The sequence below is a fragment of the Diadema antillarum genome, unplaced genomic scaffold (assembly GCF_040938485.1).
Source record: "Diadema antillarum isolate AM-2024a unplaced genomic scaffold, OU_Dant_1.0 seq00000451_RagTag, whole genome shotgun sequence".
NCBI lineage: Eukaryota > Metazoa > Echinodermata > Echinoidea > Diadematoida > Diadematidae > Diadema > Diadema antillarum.
This window is the reverse complement of record NW_027271424.1, coordinates 220,286-240,580: the sequence shown is the minus strand read 5'-3', so window position 1 is coordinate 240,580 and position 20,295 is coordinate 220,286. Positions and strand designations below refer to the sequence as shown.

Sequence of the window (20,295 nt, the reverse complement as noted above, 5' to 3'; positions counted from 1 at the left end):
AGTGGTTAAATTTGCGATCGTGGAGTCCTGTACTGAACAGAGAAATGTATACGCGTATGTCACATTCATGTCGGCATTAGAATCAATATTTTCGCGTGTTTTTATGTACGAGGTCAGCACACTAAGATTTTGAAAGGCACTAGGGTTGAATACAAACTGTTATTAAAGGCAAACTACCTGCTAGCATGCCATTGTGTACAAAGTGCATCCAATGATGCAAACACTGCAATAACACATCTGCACCCTACCTACTCACTGTCCTGTAAAGCAAGATATTTTTGCGGCATGAAATTTTTGTGAATCGAAGCTGACGGCCTTTTTCGCGGCATGAAATTTCCGCAAATTGCCACTGGCATTCAATGCATACTTAGTGTGGACAAGAACTTTTGCATGCATCTTGATTTTGCAAATCTTGGCTCTTGTGAATTTCATGAAATTGAAACGCACATGAACATTTCTGGTTTTACAGTACATCCCTGCCTGTGCAATCATAAGGGGGCATTACGCAAGTGAAGAAGGTGTACATGTACAGTTGTAGCAACAACAGCACCAATAAGTGAGTACATGAACTAAACTACTATATACTTGTAGGTTCCTACTAAAGTTGATGGGCACAGTCCAAACACTGAAAATTCAATGGGTACATTAGCGAAATGTTTGCGTCCTCTAGATAGAAAAGTGCTAAAAGTACAACTTTCAGTAACAAATTTCATCAAAATGATGATCGAGATTGCTGATTTGTTGTGAGACAATGAAAGAGAAAAATACATGGGTACTGTAGGCCTATAATATGCTGGAATTTTCGCTCTCTTCAGCTCTTTCAAGTTACCTTCAGAGTTGACTCATCCCCCTACAGAATTATAAAATTTTGACAGACCTTGTATCTAGGACCTACCAGATCCCGATATGGCAATGACTTCTTTAAATGACACTGAAAGAGACAACGATGTGGAATTAAATGCTAGTGTGTATTGCTAATGTGATGACCCATCACATTCATACCCCTCTCTTCCATTTGTCCAGTGCCTCCCCCCACATCGCCCCCCCCAAAAAAAAAAAAAAAAGTTATAAAGATTATGGCAAGTTTACCCTTATTGAAATGAAATTCTCATAATAAGAAGGTAGACATAGAGTGAAAGATCATCTAATTACATTTACACTTTAAACAATCACTTGTGTCTATACATGTATGTAGATGTAACCTTATCATGCACTGAGGCATTGAATGGGCATCTCATCAGTTGTCAAGGACATTTGTCCATGACCACTATTGTGAAATAGTTATCTGTTTTGCATGCATGACAACGAAAATACTCATCAATTTGTTTGGGGTGGGGTGTTCGTAGAGGGAATACACTGCCCTTGGAACTGATAAGTACCGAGTGGAATGACAGATTTCTTTCAAGAAAATGTTTAGTTGTGAGTATGTTGTGTGAGAAACAAACAGAACTACATGTGTACATGCAAGTGAGCAGAGTCAAGAGACACAAGTATCCTTGTTTCCAGATCTTTATGGATGGCGTGCATTTGATGACTCACTTGAAACTGAAATGTCAATTACACCTTTTTTTTTTTTTTCTAGAGGAAAATATGTATTTGCTCATCCTTCTTTTGTCATATTTCTCATTTCTGGTCAAATTCTTAATTTTCAACAAATAATGCTGATATATATCTTAATTCCATAATTGTGGACAACTAACTTTATTTCAGTGAATTCGTCGGCATGGCGTCATTGTTTCCACATTTAGAAAAACAAATGTACATAATATGCTACAAAGTTATTTTCCTTCTTTATCAGCAGACAATATGAGAAACAGCTGGACTCCTCTCTTTTAGACTTCAGCTCTGTTTTTTCCTGTATATACTATGTTTTCTCAACCAAATCCTCACTCTGAAATCTGTGATTGCTAACTGGTGTTTTTGTCTGGCTCTTTTATCCCCTCACTTCAGTAATGCTGAGCCACTCACTGTTACTGTATGTTGCGGGACGTGAATGCTAAAACATCACAACAAGAAGGGGTTTTCATCCGTTCGGGCCTGGCTGAATTTTCGCGAAATTTCCAGCGCTGCATTGTTATTAAGAGTGAGCCAGAGACATGCCACACAAAAGGTAATTCTAAAAAAACATTCCAACATGCACAGTGATGTTACCAGCACGGAGAGGGCTGGAACCGGTTTATTCTGGGATTATTTGTTCTAGGAATCTATTGAATTTTTTTCCACCCACTGTTTGCTCCATTCTATATAGTGAATATGAAAAGTCCTGGTGGTAAAAAAAAAGAGCAGTGGCTCCTCTGTTCAAAATTTCAACATCCCCTCCTGCTCTCTCCTTCTCTCTCTTTGTGCGTGTCTGTCTGTCCCTCTCTGCCTCTCTCCCTATAACTAAACATATCTGTGGTTTTTTTTTCTTCCAGGTTTTTGTTCTGTTTTGTTTTCATTCTCATGAACACATCATTGCAATGGAATACAGCCTCTACAATGTTTGCCGTCACTCACCAGCTCTGTACAATACAAGAATGTATTACAATTGTGACTAATCACTACAACAATACTGCCAAAGTTAATGTTGCTAGCTTTGTATGAATTCAATTTCACGGCACTTCCTCTAGTGAGCACACATCTGCTACAGTACATGTACAGTGTATGTTAATGGTATCCGACATTTGTCCAAACTCGTCTACCCTTGATGACCGGTCCAACTCGTTACCTCAAATCCTGTGAAATGAATTCAAAGCCCTCCCAAGCACAAGTTTCCAACCTTCGATGCATTATTCAACATTTTACATGTGACATGTGTAGATGGTACACTGAAATGATGCAATAATTCGTGTGTGTGCACATCGATTCAGCTTGTCAGTGCATGTGCATGAACATGTAGCTACAATGTACAGCCATAACTAGCATGCTTGAAATCATTGCACTAATTTGAATATCAATAGCAGTGTGACACTAGCCAAATCACTGTGCTATAAAGTTCTAGTATAATCAACATCATACTATTTTGGCTGTGAAAAATTGCCTGATAGAAGAAGAATCATACCATCAGAAAAGTGACAAAATTTTACCCAAAGTGCACTACATTACTGCACCAAACGTCACCCTAAACACAGACACAAGAAATGCACAACTCGTTGTGATTCTTTTTTTCTCGAACTTCACGTGAAATGGCTGTCATGATTTAGTGTGTGAACCCCTCACTGCAGAAAAACACGCAGCATTTGTCATGTGACTTCAGAATGTTTACAGTACTCCTGAAGCCACAGGTGAAGTGCGCAGCCACCATTGGGTAACTATTACGTCAATCGCATACAGCAGACTGCTCGCCAACCATGCATGGCAAAGTATGGTGGCAAAAACTCACAATTTTCTCTCTTACCATAACATCCTCATTTTTTTTTTTTTTTTTTTGTAGCAGTGTGAATCGAAAGGTCAAGCATTGATTTTTTAACATTCACAAACATGGGTCAATGCGTGAAATGGATAAAGGAATAAATCTTTTTAGCTCTTGTTAGTAAGTAGATGGATAAGACTGGCAGTACCTCACATTTTTCTGATAATAATCCATTCACACTTGCTGTCATTTTCCATACTGACACTGTGATATCCATTCAGTAAAGTTTGACATTTCTATCATCCCCATTTCATTTCACAAGCTTCTTTTTTTTCCTACTTTAAATGTGGACAACTGATCTACAACTGTGTTTGGATGAGTTGTCACTGATCTATTTTGCTTTTGTTTTGTTGTTAAAAAACAAAGAAGAGAAAAAACACACTTGCAAGACACACTCACACACAAAAAGGGCCACAAATGAGGAAGAAAGTCACAAATCATATTTCAGAATATGCTGTAATCTTTCACTTTTGTGCGTTTGCCAGGGATTTGCACTTTCAGGAATCACATGACCTGGCCACAACAGAAACTAGAAAATGTTTCCAAAAACATGTCACATTTCCTGCCTTTTAAAAAAATATAATTCCCAATAAGGGGGGCTAAGGAAGTTAAAGATACTGTTTCCGCATAGTTGATCACATTGCCAACTCACTGTCAAGGCAGGGGATCATAATAACTTGAGAAGAAAAGATATGTCTAAATCTTCTATAAATTGTATACCTTGCAGATAACCTATTAATGCCAGGCAATGAATATATGAAAATGGAAGAATACAACTTAGGAAGTGAAAGTGATGACTAGCTCTTCCGTATTGATAAAGAATGTAAAGCTGCGTACTGTGGTTTTCCACACAAGAGCAGACATATTCAATGTCATTTCTATCATTTCAATTAATCTGAAGTAAGATTGATGATATTCTCTACACTAAAAATAGATACACTCTGCATGTCCATGCCTTAATAAATCATAATCATCACAGAGCACTTGAAGTTTATATTTCAAACGATGATTTCTCGGACCAGTGTTGGACTCATCAGCAGATTTCAGTTTTCACTGGTCTTTGCATATTTAATACCGGTACATGCTTGAAGCTGGGTAATAACTATTACATGCCAAGGATTGCTACATGTGTGAAGAAGAAGCAGACTGTTACTGGAAATACTGTGCAATTCCATTATTTTCAAATTTAAAAATCCACAAGATTGCAGGATTGGGGAGGGTAATTTAGTCTAACAGAATTTTTGCCAGCCCACACTGCCTTCCCTGATTATTAAAGGGATAGTACATTACTGGTGGAGATGAGGATTAAGCTTTGAACTTTTTGTGAAATACCATGAAACCACTTATGAAATGTTACAGAGCATACCATTTTAAGCGTAATTCAAAGTTTATTTGATGAAAATCAGTTTTGAAATGGCTAAGATATGTCCAGAAACAAAGAAAAACAGAGCAATCCTAATAAAAGGCGGGTCTCCCTTTTATTAGGATTTTGTTTTGTTTTGGATATCTCAGCCATTTCAAAACCAATTTTCATGAAATAAACATTGAATTCCTCTTGGAGTTACATACTCTTTCAAATTTCAGAAGAGGTTTCTCATTATAAATCTCACCAAAACTACTCAGAAACCTGAAGCCAGATGTCAACCAAAGCTTTACCATCCCTTTAAACTTGTTGTGAACACAGTTATACAAATCTGGCCTCACCTAACATTTATTAGCACTGGGAGTCTAGAACACATATCAAGGTGTTTGCAAAATTCATTGAATATTCAAACAGGCATGAAAAAAAAAAGAAAATCCCTACACAGAGAGTTGTAAATACACTGATTGCACAGCCACCGGAGTCTTAATGTTCTGTGCATCTACTTTAAAGGTCTTGCTATTTTTGCTTGTTCATTTGTTAAGATGCACCGAAAGTGGCATATTTCTAATATCAACTTTTAATGATTTACCGTGCAGTGAACACTAAATAAAGTCTCATGCACTGTGGGCTGGCCTCTACCAGCAACACATATTAAAGCAAGCATTAAAAAGGTGGTCATAATCATTTTCATATTGTGTGATACCAATGACAGGTTACGCATTGCTCTCTATGTGTTGTATACACTTGTAAATTGCAAATTTCTCAATGCATCATATGTTTGTGTTTTTTTCCCCCTCTAAGTATGTTATCAGACTAAACCTGCTCAATCATGATTAGGAAAAAATTTATATGATTACGATTTAATCAATTTCATATGACAGTAAACAGAAGTAAATTATTGTTTAGCCACCTAAAAACAAATAAATACCAAACAAACCACAGTAATAACAACAAAACAGAACAACCCTGACTTGGTCTTTAACTCAGGCCTAATAGACACTGGACAGTCCACCTTGCTAGCGTGATTACATCTGAGAAACTGATACGGACAGTCATCAAGATTGGAATGGCCAAGACTTGACGAGGGTTAACACTATTCACTCAACATCCACCTATTACCATGGCACTCCGTGTCTGGAAGCTGGGGAGGACATTTTAGCCTGGCTTTCAGACATTCCCAATTTCCATTATAAAGTCATAATGCCCGGGCATGATGAATCTTAAAGGTGATTATCACTTCCCCTATCACCACTTTAATTTGAGCAAACACCACTCTACCCACTGCAAATGCACCATACAGAATGTTGCACAGTCAGACGTCATGTTCATCCCATAAATTTTGCTTCACAGTGGAAAAATTGCAGTTTGTAAAGTCTGGGACCAAGACAAACATGGCTTTTGAAGTTCAGATGTTAGGTGTTGTTGCCAGAAAAACACTTTAAACAAATATCTCACTATTTTGCTGAATCATACTTATATCATAAGCATGACATAACAACTCATAAAGTCATCTTCTGCGCAGTATTTACTGCACACCACGTGGCATTTCCTGGATGGCCTTTGTTGGTTGGATACCTGGCAAGTGTCGTCTTAACTACATGACCTTAATGTTCCCAGCACAATATCTCTCATTAGGCCTTCTGTTTCCTTTTTGTTTTCATGATGGAAAGTCCCGTAGCATTATACAAGGTATTTTTCTATGTAAACTGACTTCTAATAGATATATGCTGGACATGATATCTATCCACATACACGTGTATGTTTCAAGACAGATAAAAAAAGAGGCAATGTATAAACTTCTGCAAGTACATTCAAAGAAAACTATGTTTTGTGTACAGAGGAATTTTCATGCATATTACATCAAAGCATAAATGACCAAGACTATTCTCATGAGGTATTCCTTCTATGTTTAAACATGAAGAAAAAAACTTCCCCCAAAAAACCAAAACAAAAACCGATTGATCCCCCCAAAAGTAGTTTTGATTTTTCTTTCATATGGTCGATGAAAATATGCAAGTAGTCAATAGGTATTCTGCTGATTAAATTGTGGTTCATAAAGTATATAATCAATGTGACATTCTTACAAAGATATCTGGCTCATTATATCTATCTTCTTCAGATACATGAGCATACTGCATCCTACCTTTTCTAATATCACTATTCAAAATCAGTGCCTACATGTGCAAGCGTACACGTGTCTGAGAGTTATATCATCTGCAACATACAAGGTTTAGTGGACGATGGAAATGCCGTGACATCAATGTTGGAAAACTGCCATGGCAACTGATACCCTGGAAACACGCAAACTGCTCATATGCCACCCTCATCCTTTTCCTAGGAAGAGACAAGAAAATATTATGATAAGAAGGAAGAAGAAGAAAAAAAAGGACAAGGTGACCAAGGTGGTACTTGGTTGCACGTAAACAACAGGGTATTTTTGGACTAGCAGAGCAAATGACATCAACTGTCAGAGAAGTAACAGGCAGAGTGGCCTAGAGGGCAGTGATTTAGTTTGATTTTTTAGTTTCTTCCTTCTTGCTTTTTCTTTTCTCTTAATAATGCTCATTTGGATTCGAACAAGGCCACACATTACGTGCTGTTTACAGTCTGTTCGCAGCTGGCCTAATCTGGTTTCATTTTATGGGTTCACAGTATTAAAAAGTGGACTGACACGCTACGGTAAATAGTAGCTCTGTCGATAAAAGTAAGATGAACATCCCGTATGAAACAAAATGAGCAGTAAACACAAAATGACACATGAAATTTGAATTACAAATGAGAATAAATCATTTCTCTCCTGAATTTCCACAAGTAGTATATGGATATCCAAGATGGGTGAGAGAAGACAGGCTCTGTCAATGAATGAATAATGGCAAATCTGAGCTTCTTGTTTTTCAGAGGTTTTACATTTCTTTTGTGTGCACGATGTTTGTCAGTACCGAGTGCTCACAAATGGCCCTGTGCATAAATTGGAAGTTCACCAGGAAATACATTTAGCATTTATCTTGGCATTTGCATGAAGATTTAATAGAGATGCAATCGAGCTATGAGAAAGCCATCTTAACTTTCACGGAGAAGGCAATTTGTAATGTATGTCAATCTACGTAACAGGCAAGCCATTAGGATACACTACCCTGTGAAAAGCATGAGCAGCTATTTTGAAGGTGGGACGGAACAGGGATTTTATGAGGGCGAATAAGAGGCAACAGCTGTCATGGCTATGCCTTTATCTAATTTATTTACACTGTAATTAACGTTCATCTGGTTAATTCATGAAAAGTTTCTGATATATTCTCCACGCCTTCTTGTTTTCTTCCCCAAACAAACAAAGTTGTCTCTCCACTATCACACAGGTTCTTCTGCCTATTTCAGGCTAAACCTTTGCACGCTTGTGGCACAACAATCGCAGATATCGCTCGGATTGATGATATCGCACGGGCAGAATTAGACACGGCCAAGCAGATTTCATGCAGACGAGCTTTCTTCGCCAGTGCTCTGATGGAGTCTCCAGACTCGTGAGAGAGAGCTGTGCCTCCGAAAGGCCTATGACCTGCAGCCTCGACATTACCTGACCTATTTCTCAGTCTATTGCCATGTGACTCATCCACGGCGCATTGAAATGTTCGGCAGAGAGAGACGTCACAGCGCTCCCTCAGGAGAGGAACAATATTCCGGGTAATTTACGTGATATTTGCCATTTGCTGGACCCACAAATGACTAATTCAGTGAAGTGTCTGCGTAGAGATGTTAAAATGTTTCCTCGAAATTGCAGATTTGAAAGTCTTCAAAAGAAGAACTCTAATATCGGAATACAAAGATCTCAACAACAAAGTGCATGTCTCCATCAGTGAATCTGACTATATCCAAGAAACCACAAATTACAGCTGTATAATGATATGATGGTTGGTGAAAGCATGGTTGATATGCACTGAAATTGTTCAGTCTACTGTATGTGTGTGTGTGGGGGGGGGGGGGCGGTCATCAGGGGGTAGGGGATGGTGAATGTCCCTCTGATGCACTTGTATTTAGTTATGAGTATAATACCACTTTCAATGATTCAGACTGAGTCGAAGTCCTGTCTAATCCTCTACATGTACCAATCTGAAAGAGAAATCATGCCTTGCTCATTTCAAGCAATTCTGCAAATTCCTCAAAGTATACAAGGGAGGACATAAACATTGTTATAAACTATTCATTCAAAAGTATTTCTTGTCACTGCAGGATAAAAATTGCAATACAAGGTATCTCTAATCATTATGAAGAAATGCAGAAATAGAATCAATGAATTAATCAATCAATCATCGTGACATCTACACATTTCTTCACTAACTTTAATACAAGATAGTAAAGGGGGGGGGGGGGATGCCAGTGAAAACTATACAATGTACTTCTTTTGACATCTTATTCTAATCACTCTCATCAGCATCATCATATTTCTATCGCTCTCTTTTCCTTTCATCTCACGGGTTCTGAAGAGAATGTCTGTGATACACGACATAAGGGCACTGGGGATCCAACCCCTATCGCTGCTATCGGTTTCGCACAGATATGGAGATCAATGTTGGTCGGTCGGGGTGCATCCACTCTAGGTCTAATTGCGCTATCCTACTGCGACCATTTGCACCATGCTCAGGGCAATCAGTCTACATCTATGGTTTGTATCTAAAACCAACACGTCAATTCTGCTGCCCTGTTGCCATGGCGATAGAGAGGGATGCATGTTAATTCTCACGGCCACAAAATCATTCCCTTTCAAAGGACTGCCAGCACCCGAGTCGACGGATATCAAGAGTTCCTTGGGAATATTCATACAGCGAGGACGATTAGGCCAGACAATGGTAGCATTGAAAAACAGAAAGGAAGATGCAATATGATTAAGTCAATTAGTCTCCACAATGGAGAAACAAGTCGATTTGAACAAAACAAAAGATATTGCTACACTGCTATCATCATTAATATACCTTTCTTCCTCATCTACTTTTAAAAGCACACATCATGAAAACCCATTAATCCTATCCGCAGCTTTGGGAATCTTGCTGCTAAAAACACGACATGATTCCTTCCTCGACATTTCCACTTTGCTGGATGTTTTGAAGTTTGTTTTGTATTGTTTTTGGTCTGTTTGTTTGAATAGACGGATATGAGAATTCTTCCAGCCGAAATCTCTTTCAGCGTGCCTCGGAAATTTTTGCCCAGACTCTCTCGATGCAAAGAATAGTCATTATGGCCCATGGCAAATGTATACTCGATGATGGCAAGCAAACACCTTGTATTGTTCCTGCCTGGAGATTTGCCATTCTACTGCTAGTGATATGATGTACAACTACAAGACAAACAAGCCTCAAATACCTTTCTGCCATTAGAGACTAATTGGGGACTAACTGTGTAGATGTGAATTAAACAGGGCAATTAAAACCACAATTCTGTATGATAAAAATTAATGATATCACTGGAATAATGACAATGAAAATATACATCAGCACTAGGCAGGAAAAATAATGTTTTGGCTGGACATTACCCAAAGGCACACAATGTTTTCATTGAGACTACATGTTCCATTATTTGTGTGCCCAACCATCACACTTGCGTCATTCCAAAATACAGCTCCCCACGGCCTCACGCTATCAACATAATTACCTAGCCATTCCAGCTCGATGGCATCTATAGGTAATGCACTTTGACCTAATTCTTTAAGAGCCCTGAAATTATCTCCTTGCGATCTGACAATAAGAGAGAAAGAGAGAGAGAGAGAGAAAAAAAAAGCATAGCATTTTATGCTACACATACACATATTGGTGGATGACAAAGTGTAAACATATAATACATTCTGCTAGCTTACTAGCAGAAGGATGCTGAGTAGCAAGGAAGTAACATCCTTCTAGCTCTACACACGCTATGGGATGGATTTCCGACAAATACTGCTAATTTCCTGCCATTAGCCATAAACAGCTTTCTATTGCAAGCAGTTCTCGAGATGCTATACCACCTGATGTCTGTTTGCTTGTTGTTGTTTTTTTCATAGTTGTAGAAGGCTGAATGAATCTTGGCATCAGAGAATAATTATATCACATTTCTTGGCGATATTTCATATGGAGTAATATATGGTCAGTTTTACAGTAAAGGGTGTAACTTTGATGTGGCAAGGGTCAAAAATTAAAGTTGTGTTTCCATTTTTATTTTTGCCTTTATTTTATATAGGAATGTCTATATTTTCAATATTTTGTCATTCCAGAGCTTAATTCTTAGGCTAAATATGAAAAATGAAGTGACTATTATGGAATTTTCGATAAATTTAGGTAAAAACAACAAGAATGTTTTGGTCACCCACAGCAACCAAATGATGATAAATGGTGGATGTAATGCAACTTTTCATTTGCTGTGAACATATATTTGAAATATCAAAACACTTTTCCCCCAACAGATATTCGCTCTTGCAATTATTTGGATGTGAACTTCAAATTCCAAGGTAAAAATGGTACCTGACAAACTATTTTTAAGTTAAAAGAATGTTCTAGAAGCAAGAGCCACTCTAAACATAGCCCTAAATTATCTCTTGGTAACAAACATTTATCAACCCAAATCCCAAAGAAATTCGATTATTTTTGACAAAGTTGAAATTTTCAGACTTGTGAGTTTCGGAGGCTTCAGTTAACAAACTAGTGTGTTTCGGAGGCTTCAAAACTGCTAACACAAAGTTCTAGTCCTGTATTCACTTATAATAATAAAACTACAGTAAGCAACTATCACTACATGCTAGAATAACAACAGGGCATCAATAAAACGTGAATAACAGTATACAGATGTACATTTTATGGCAGTGCATAATGTTTACCCTTCATACAAATTGTACTTATTATTATAAGGAAATTGGCTTCCACAAAAGTGAATAACAAACTGTATACACTTTGAGCAATGCTCAGTTCGAATTTATGACATTACATGAGGCAATATGATTCTAAAGGAAACTGCAACAGTAGCAATAAAAGTACACTGATTAGGAACATCTGTTTTTTTTTTTTCTTCTTCTTTTTTTGCGGCTTAAAGTTAGTAGCAACGCATGTTTCGGAGGCTTCATCATGACTGTTAACATGCAAAAATGGTCCATTTTAAGGTGATATGAAGTACATTAATGCAGCTGATTGTTTCAAAATAACTAACATTACAATGTTGTAACATGTTAAATAGTATTTATTTGTATGCAGAAAAAAGACTTTCCAACATATATGTTAAGAGACAAAGAAAAATATTTTAAATCTTTATGCTCAGTTGTATACATACACTGTATTTGCATCATCCATGACTTTGGCAATGCAGAACATGATTAGGCTACACACATGTACAGCTGTATGCATTTGTCAAACTTTTCATCATAATGCAGTAAGAATTACTTTCAATGAGTTAGAACTGTAGCTATAGACTTAATGCAAAGATTATGTTTGCTTGCTTTATAAGTGCAGTTTGTGGGATGTTTCTCTATTGACATAAACCACCCATCATAATGATTGTTTTATATACATGTGAAATCAATTTCAACTGTTGATGAGAAAGGGATAGAAAATAGAGTATGTGATGGCATGACGGTTAGACTACAACATAGCATTGTAAAATATAGAAAGGGGAAAAAAGGCTTATAAACATTCTTTTGCATATGGACCATGCCTGATATCCCCAACTATAGCTATCAAATGCAGTAATCATGGTCATAGAACAGCAATCTTAAACACCGATCAGCCATTCCATGTAAGGGTCATCATCAAACTGTCATCATCAAAATGGAGTTGGAATTATGATCAATATATTGGTGATATTATCATGGAGCTCAATAGAAATTGAAATGGTCAAGATCCCATTCATCTTTTTGAATCGCCTGTTGAAAAGAAATGTACCCCTACCCTACCCATGACTGTGTATGAATTTGAATTAAAAAAAAATGTTGACCAAATGTATAGTTCCCTATAATATATGATAGTTAGAATTTTATTTCTTTTTCTGTGGTATACAAGTCACCCCTATTTCATATCATTTTATTTTCTTTTTTTTTTATTCTTCAAAGGCTTCTTTTTTTTATAGTTATTTTATAAAATTTCAGTTTGTGTGACTCCTGTGACAGCTAGGAGGCCTGCTTTTGAAGGTACGCATTGAGAAATTGCTAACAGAACTTTTACTGTTTCTAAAAATGACAACCTTTTTAGCACAAAATTAAAAAGCAGCAAATGTGTTTAAATATTTAAGTTTGTTAGAAACCCACAAGTTTGTATTAAATAGTATATAAACCCACAGACTACAGTTTTAACCCTTTGAATTTCAAAATAGTTAGGGGCTTGTAACTTTTTCCAGAAAAGCCAGGACTAAACAGATTATAAAGATTTCAATCATTTCAATATTGTTCTTCATGAACATAACTTCTCCAGTCACCCACCCATGTAAACTACATGTACCCCATGGCAACAGGCTATTTATAAGTAGAGGTCTATATGTCATTTATAAACAATCCTATCCCAACCATTACTGTCCATTTACTGCACTGAGAACTACATCCGCAAACATGTCATAGAGTCTAAAACATGTATGCGAAGAGATGTTTCGTAACACAAGTTACATTTTGTTTAATCAAAAATAGTCAAGTGGTCACTGCCAGCATGATAAAGTATGGAAAATAGGGTATAGTATCAAGATTGTGTTGCACCTAGCATGCATCAAATCTGACATACAGATTGACATGAAAACCTGTCTGAATGAAGTAATCAAATGTCAAAATTTCAAAACAGTACCCTGTGATCCAAGTCACACCACAGAAATGATAATTTGCAAGATGTTAGCTATTTTCAAATCCAATCACAAATTTATTGATTAATTACTTTCCTCCAAATAAGTATTGGAAATGAAAGCCAAAGAACTTGTTAAGAAATGGAAAGCTGAAAAAGTCAAGATTTTAGTATGGCAAAAACAAATGCCATGTGAGTAACAATGGAATGGATTTGTCAATGGGTTATATAAAATGGACATGTAAAAGATTGTGTTTCGAAACTATTACCCTCAGATGATAGTGAGTCGAAAGTGTAAAAATCCAAAAAGTATTTCCCACCATTTGCTCTTGATCATGCATAAAAGATACAACCTTAAATTCAAAAGTGATATATTTCTTAGTTAAGTGTATGCTTCCCTCTTGAATAACCATCTATTAAAGTCCTTCAATCTTCAGGACAGGAATAGTGTTCAGTTCTTTAAAAAATAGTGTATTTAACACTAAATAATCAAGTAATTGTTTGGTCTTCATTAACGAAGTCTAACCAGTCAAAAGAGTGATGCAAATATGGTCACAACACTTCAACTTCTCTCAAGAGTAAAAATGAGTTATCCAACTTAAGAACATTGATGTATCCACAACTACTTGCTTTGTTGCACTACTGTTGCATGATGTGGGCATGCACGCAAGCTGGAAGTCACTTTCATTACTCACAATATCTAGCCTGTTCCATTGTTTCAAAAGGAAACCTACAAAATAAATGCTTTTCATACATTTAAACATCTATCTACACCTTGCTTGAGGAATCATTAAGTCTCATTCAGTCCAAACAGTTATTTGATAGACTTAGAATTACAAAATTGTAATCAAAACATTCCATTTACATGCTGTTAACATAAAATGAAGCCTCCGAAACATCTGGAAAATTAATTTGGTATGCCGTATGTTTTTATGAAAATCATGTATGTTATGTAGAAAGTGATGGGTAAATTGTGTCTTTTTTGGTTGATATACTCTGTTTAAACGTATTTGTGTGGCAACATCCTCATCTGCTAATATCTTATTGCTGAGTGAAAAGGTGAGTTATGTGTGACACGTCTGCACTGTTTAAGAAAAATAGGTAAATCGTATAGTAAATCTATATTGGTGAGTAAACAAAGCAGCCAGAAAACTGAATGTGATTAAATATCTTTAGATATGTCATAAGCGATCATTGGGTGGGTGAACAATACATCTAATTTGATTTTGTCCAGAGAAAATCACAAAAATGCAGTGTTAACATCATTTTGAAGCCTCCGAAACCACTTTTTCTCTATAAAGTGTAATTAGCTCAAAAAATTATTGCAGTATCATCATGTTTTTATTATTTTTGTTGTCTGTCCATGTCTGTTGATGATTTCATGGCATAATTTGGGGCAGACACTCAAAGAATTTATCAGAAATGTCAAATTAGATGTTTTTGCTGTTTCGGAGGCTTCAATGCGTCTCGGAGGCTTCACATGTTAACGGAAAATTTGTATTGTCTCCTATTTTCAGAGAGTTTGGCGGATCTTAACTATTTTTGGTCTATTAGGTTAGGGCCCCATATCCTACATTTTGACATATAGATTAGGTTGCTTCTCTTATCTATATTCATATTATTTGACTAAACACTTTGTTTCGGAGGCTTCAAAACTGCTAACGGAAATTTCACTTGATGGAATTAAATTATCACAAAATTTCAAATAGCCCTAGAATCAAGTAAACTTTGATGTAAGTCTAAAGTTTAGCTGTACCTTACTATTTTCAGCATAAAAGAAAGTAACCAAAACACATCCACTGAACATTACTGTCCATCAAAGTTTGTAAACAATTGTTAACGGAAAATGAAGCCTCCGAAACCTCAAATTTGAAGTCATAGTATTCTAAAATAAAGGGCCAGATACAAACCAAACTAATTTGGTCATTTCAATTGACCATACAACTATGCTTTTAACATAAAAAATTAGATCTCTGCAGTTGCTGTAGAAAATTATTAACATTTCAAAAATGTTATATAAATTTCAATGCAACAAAATAGTCATTTTTAGGGTACATATGTGACTGTCAAAACAAAACGCATCAATACCTGGACCTGATTATGCTACCCAAGGTGGCTACTCATAAGGTGACTCACATGGGAAAAAATCTTTGAGATCTGTAAATCTATGTGTTCAGGGTGGGCCAAAAGGCTAAAAATTGAAAGTTACACCCTTTACCGTAAAACTGACCATATACACCGTTTCCAGGTTAATCCTACTCCTAGATGACAGATGACATATCAACTTTAAGCATCTTAGAATTTTACTTTTTTTTTTAATAATCTTTTTACATGTATGTCTAAAACTTTCCATGCAGGAGTGATCAAAACCACATCTAACTTTCCAAAACCGAATGTTATTGTCAGGCCAGTGAACTTTATATATGGGTATTTGCATGTCAGTGTTACTGGATATTCACCAAAGTCACATGATCAATGGGGAGGGGGGGGGGGGGGGGGGGAAGCAGAAAAATGTTCAATACTTCTTGTTGGGGGGGGGGGGGGGGAGGGGGTATCATAACATATCATTGCCAAGGACAGCTTCCTTGCCAGGATGTCAATGACATCAGTGCAAATGTGCTTAAAGTCACAATGTAGCTGTGAAACACAGTTGGCAACAACATATATATTTCATAAAAAAATTGGCCCCCAAAAATGTTAATCATTCTTTGCACAGTGCAGATATCCCTTGCCACGAAAATAGTTTGGATCAGCACACTAAATACAAGCAACACTGCTAAAGTTTCTGTTGCAGGCTATTCTAGAGAGATTAGAATATACTATCATACACAAAGATATGAAGGACATCACACTGTAGAGTGCCTAAAATTGGTTCTACAGAAAATATGAAAATTAAAATGACATCCTTTGATTATTGGAACAATTGTGCTAAGCTGTTTTTTTCCCACATAGAATGCAACATGCATTGCGAGAAATCAGAGGATGACATCATAATAAAGGGGGAGGCAGGTTATGTTCCGGTGCAAATCAAAATTGTGTGTGCTTCAGAAGTAAACAGCAGCCCTGCCTTCCTGGAAGGACTCAGAATAGCATTGCAATTTAATCTGCAGATGGTCACAGGCATAAGAATAGCATTGTATCGGCACTGCTGGAGATTTGAGAAAGACACAAGAAACAGTCACACTTGACTCAATCCTTTTCCTGTAAATGTTGTTTACAGTTTGGCTCTCTCTTGCTTCTATTTGATGAAAAACAAGTAATTAATGTGAAAAGTTCAAAAAACTTGCATACTTATATTAACCTATGAAGATACTATGGATTTTCATTAAAAAAAGAAAGTCTTGCATAACTATCAATTGAGATTAAAATTTCCAAAGTTAGGTTTCCTTAAAAATTCTGCATTTAATAAATTTGAATATTTTCTTATGACTGTGCCTGTTGACACTTTCTGGTATGAAACTGATATTAAAAAAACCCCAAAAAACAAAAACAAAAACAGATCGGCATGTTTTGCAAATGTGGGCTGAAACAACTGACATAATAACTGACATGTTATACCATGAGAAAAGATATCTACCATCATTTAATTTCTTTCAGTTCTTCAAGTGCTTGGGATATTTTCCAACAGCGCATGTTCCAAAGTTACAGTTATTACCATTGCACTACACTCATTATGATAATTGATCTATTGTTGTGATATCTGATATATCTATAAACAAACTATCTATATGAAAAATGATGAACTATTAAATGGCTATATGCAACTATGTTGTTTGATAAATGGAGTACAATAGCTTCTTGGGCATGACATGTATTCATGACACAAAACCTCTGTCATTTCTTTTTCATATTGACACATGGGGATTGAACAGAACCACATTTTCCCTGTACAAGTAATCAGACAGTTACATAAAATTTTGCCCTGTACTACATTGCAAAGATGCCGACTACATTGTAGCCCCAGTCACTTATTTCTCCAAAATCTTCCCTAGCTGTTGGTAGGAGGGGTTGATAGTGACTTTATTTACTGTAGGTTGAATACAGTGGTTGGTATACTTGTTAAAGACTACAGTCAGTAATCCTCTCTGACCAGAATCAAACCATTTCTCCTCCGCATCCCAAGTAATGACCCACACAAATTGAGAACTAATAAGTTTCGATGACGACTGATTCTATTCTTGAGTTTAGTTCCACTTAGGACTTACTTAAAGTCCATGATGGCTTTTTCATGGATGAATATCATCAAAACATCAAAAGAGGGACAGAAAGGGGAAATCACAAGGAGAATGCTCAATTGATTAAGTGTGGTGAGCAGATGCAAGGGTGAAGATTGACCATGCCAATGACTACTGACTCATGTCAATGACTATTGACTCCTCATGGTGTCATCCCTTATAATTAGTCAGTACACTGCACGCAATACACACACACATTCAAAACACACATACAAGCAATTAATTTGTTCTCATACATTCCAAATTCATTTGCTACACGTAGGTGAGGTCAACATTGTAAAGTCACCTCATCTTTTCACAGATGCCTTCGGGCATCTCAACACAAGATCTGGAGATATTTCTTATTTGAAACAAAGTATGCCTATTGTCGTCACACCTCTACATCATTGTCCCCTCTATTGTCTCTGCAACATTCTACCCCCTTGCATTCAAGGCACGCCCGCACGACTGTCACTGTCAGTTGATTTGTGTGCTGATACATAGCAGGCATACCTGGCGTTTGGGTCGAGGACGACTGAGAGGAGGAGCAACACTTCCAGGGAGATGATCTTGGCTCCAAGGCGACACGCACAGTACTCCAGGACTTGCTCCAGTCTGGCCAGAAGATTCACCTGCTCAAACCAGATGGATGAATCGAAAAAAAGGTACAGGAGTCAGAGGATGATCAGTCAAATGGTAGAAGGTGGTGAGGAGGAGGAGGATGAGAACATAAGAGAGTATGGAGGAAAGGAGCAGGTAGTAAGAGAAAGGCAGAAACAGAAAGATGGTTGAGATAGAAGTCAGACAGGAACAAGGGGAAGGAAAAGGACAATGAATAGATAGGGAAAAGAGAGGCAGGGACAAAGGTAAGGAAGGGACAGGCGACAATCAGGGACAAAGGAAAGGAAGGGACACAGGACAGACAGGGACAAGGTGTCACAGGGACAAGAAGAGGAAGGGACAAAGGTAAAGAAGGGATGGGAGAGAAACAGGGACAAAGGAAAGGAAGGGACATAGGACAAACAGGGACAAGGTGTCACAGGGACAAGAAAAGGAAGGAACAAAGAGAGGCAGGGACAAAGGTAAAGAAGGAACAGGGACAGAAAGGGACAAGGGGAGGCAGGGACAAGGAGGGGCAGGGACAAAGGTAAGGATGGGACAGGGGACAGACAGGGACAAGGAGAGGCAGGGGCAAATGAGAAAAAGGGACAGGGATAGACAAGGACAAAGGGAGGCAGGGACAAGGAGAGGCAGGGACAAAGGTAAAAATAGGAACAGGGACAAGGGGAACAGGGACAAGGGGTGGCAGGGACAATGAGAGGCAGGGGAAAAGGTGAGGACGGGACAGGGGACAGACAGGGACAAGGGGAAGCAAGGACAAAGGTACAGGGCAGACATGGGACAGGCAGGGACAAAGGTAAGGAGGGAACAGAGACACGGAGAGGCAGGGACAAAAGACAGGAAAATGGAAAAGGTGTCGGGACAAGGTATGACATGAACAAGGGAAAGGAAGGGACAAGGTACAGACGAGGATAAGGAGAGGCGTGGACAAAGGTAAGGAAGAGATGAGGGACAGATGGACAAGGTGTGGCAGGGACAAAGGAAGGGAAGGAATGGGAGCAGACAGGGACAAGGCATGGTAGGGACAAAGGTACAGTGGGGACAAGGGACAGACAGGAAGAAGGAGTGGCAGGGACAATGGTAAGGAAGGGACATGGGGCAAACAGGGATAGAAAAAGGCAGATAAAATAAAAGGAAAGGTCGAGGGGACACATGGACAAGATGTGACAGGGGAAAAAGAAAGGAGAGGATGCAAGGACAGACAATAATGGGACATTTTAAACAGGAACATAGGAATAAGCAGATATAGCAACAGTTGTAAAAGGTCAGAGTTACACGGACAAAAGAAATTGGAGTTATTGATAGAAGGAATGGTAAAAGAGCAAGAACGAATTAAGTGGCAGAATGTGACAAAAGAGCAAGGGCACAGGCAGAAATGAAAAGAAAAAAGGGAGAAGGCGGAAAAAAAGAAAGATAAGAAATGGTGAATCAAAATATTTCTTTTTTAATGACACAAAACATCCAGTGAATTTTAATATCATTTCAGGGGGGGGGGGGAGGCATCAATTGATTAGTGTTTGAATTTACCGACAGCATTTTGCAATGTCATACTATGCATCAGGTCATCAATATTGGTCATAAACTTTATAAGATGGTGTTCAAACTTCAAATCTCATAACTTCTTCATTTCAGGAAGTCTGGTACAAATATTGTCATGGTGCTGCCTGCACGCGATGGGGCATGACAGTGTTTATAAACATGCACATGAACACATACAAGTGCACACATATATCGTTGCTGTTGTTTCTTTCTACACTGATATGCTTACGTGCACAAGGGGACATAGTCTGAAAATTCAACTGAAGTAGAAAAATGAAAAAGCACTGGTCCATATGTCCAATGGCAGGATAAAAGAAACCCACCTACATGTACCTGCATACACATACAAAGGGGGGGGGGGGGGGTGGTGAAATAAATGTCAGGAAAAGAGTTGACATGTAT

General features: G+C 37.6%; 1 protein-coding gene across 1 annotated transcript in view; it reads right to left on the bottom strand.

Annotated features, from left to right (window-relative positions):
• Positions 1–20,295, bottom strand: part of LOC139732818 (uncharacterized) — a 59,346-nt gene that overhangs the window by 29,520 nt on the left and 9,531 nt on the right. The window contains exon 3 of the mRNA XM_071643659.1: positions 18,247–18,365. Within this exon, the coding sequence (XP_071499760.1) occupies positions 18,247–18,365 (119 nt within the window). The remainder of the gene's footprint in view (positions 1–18,246; positions 18,366–20,295) is intronic.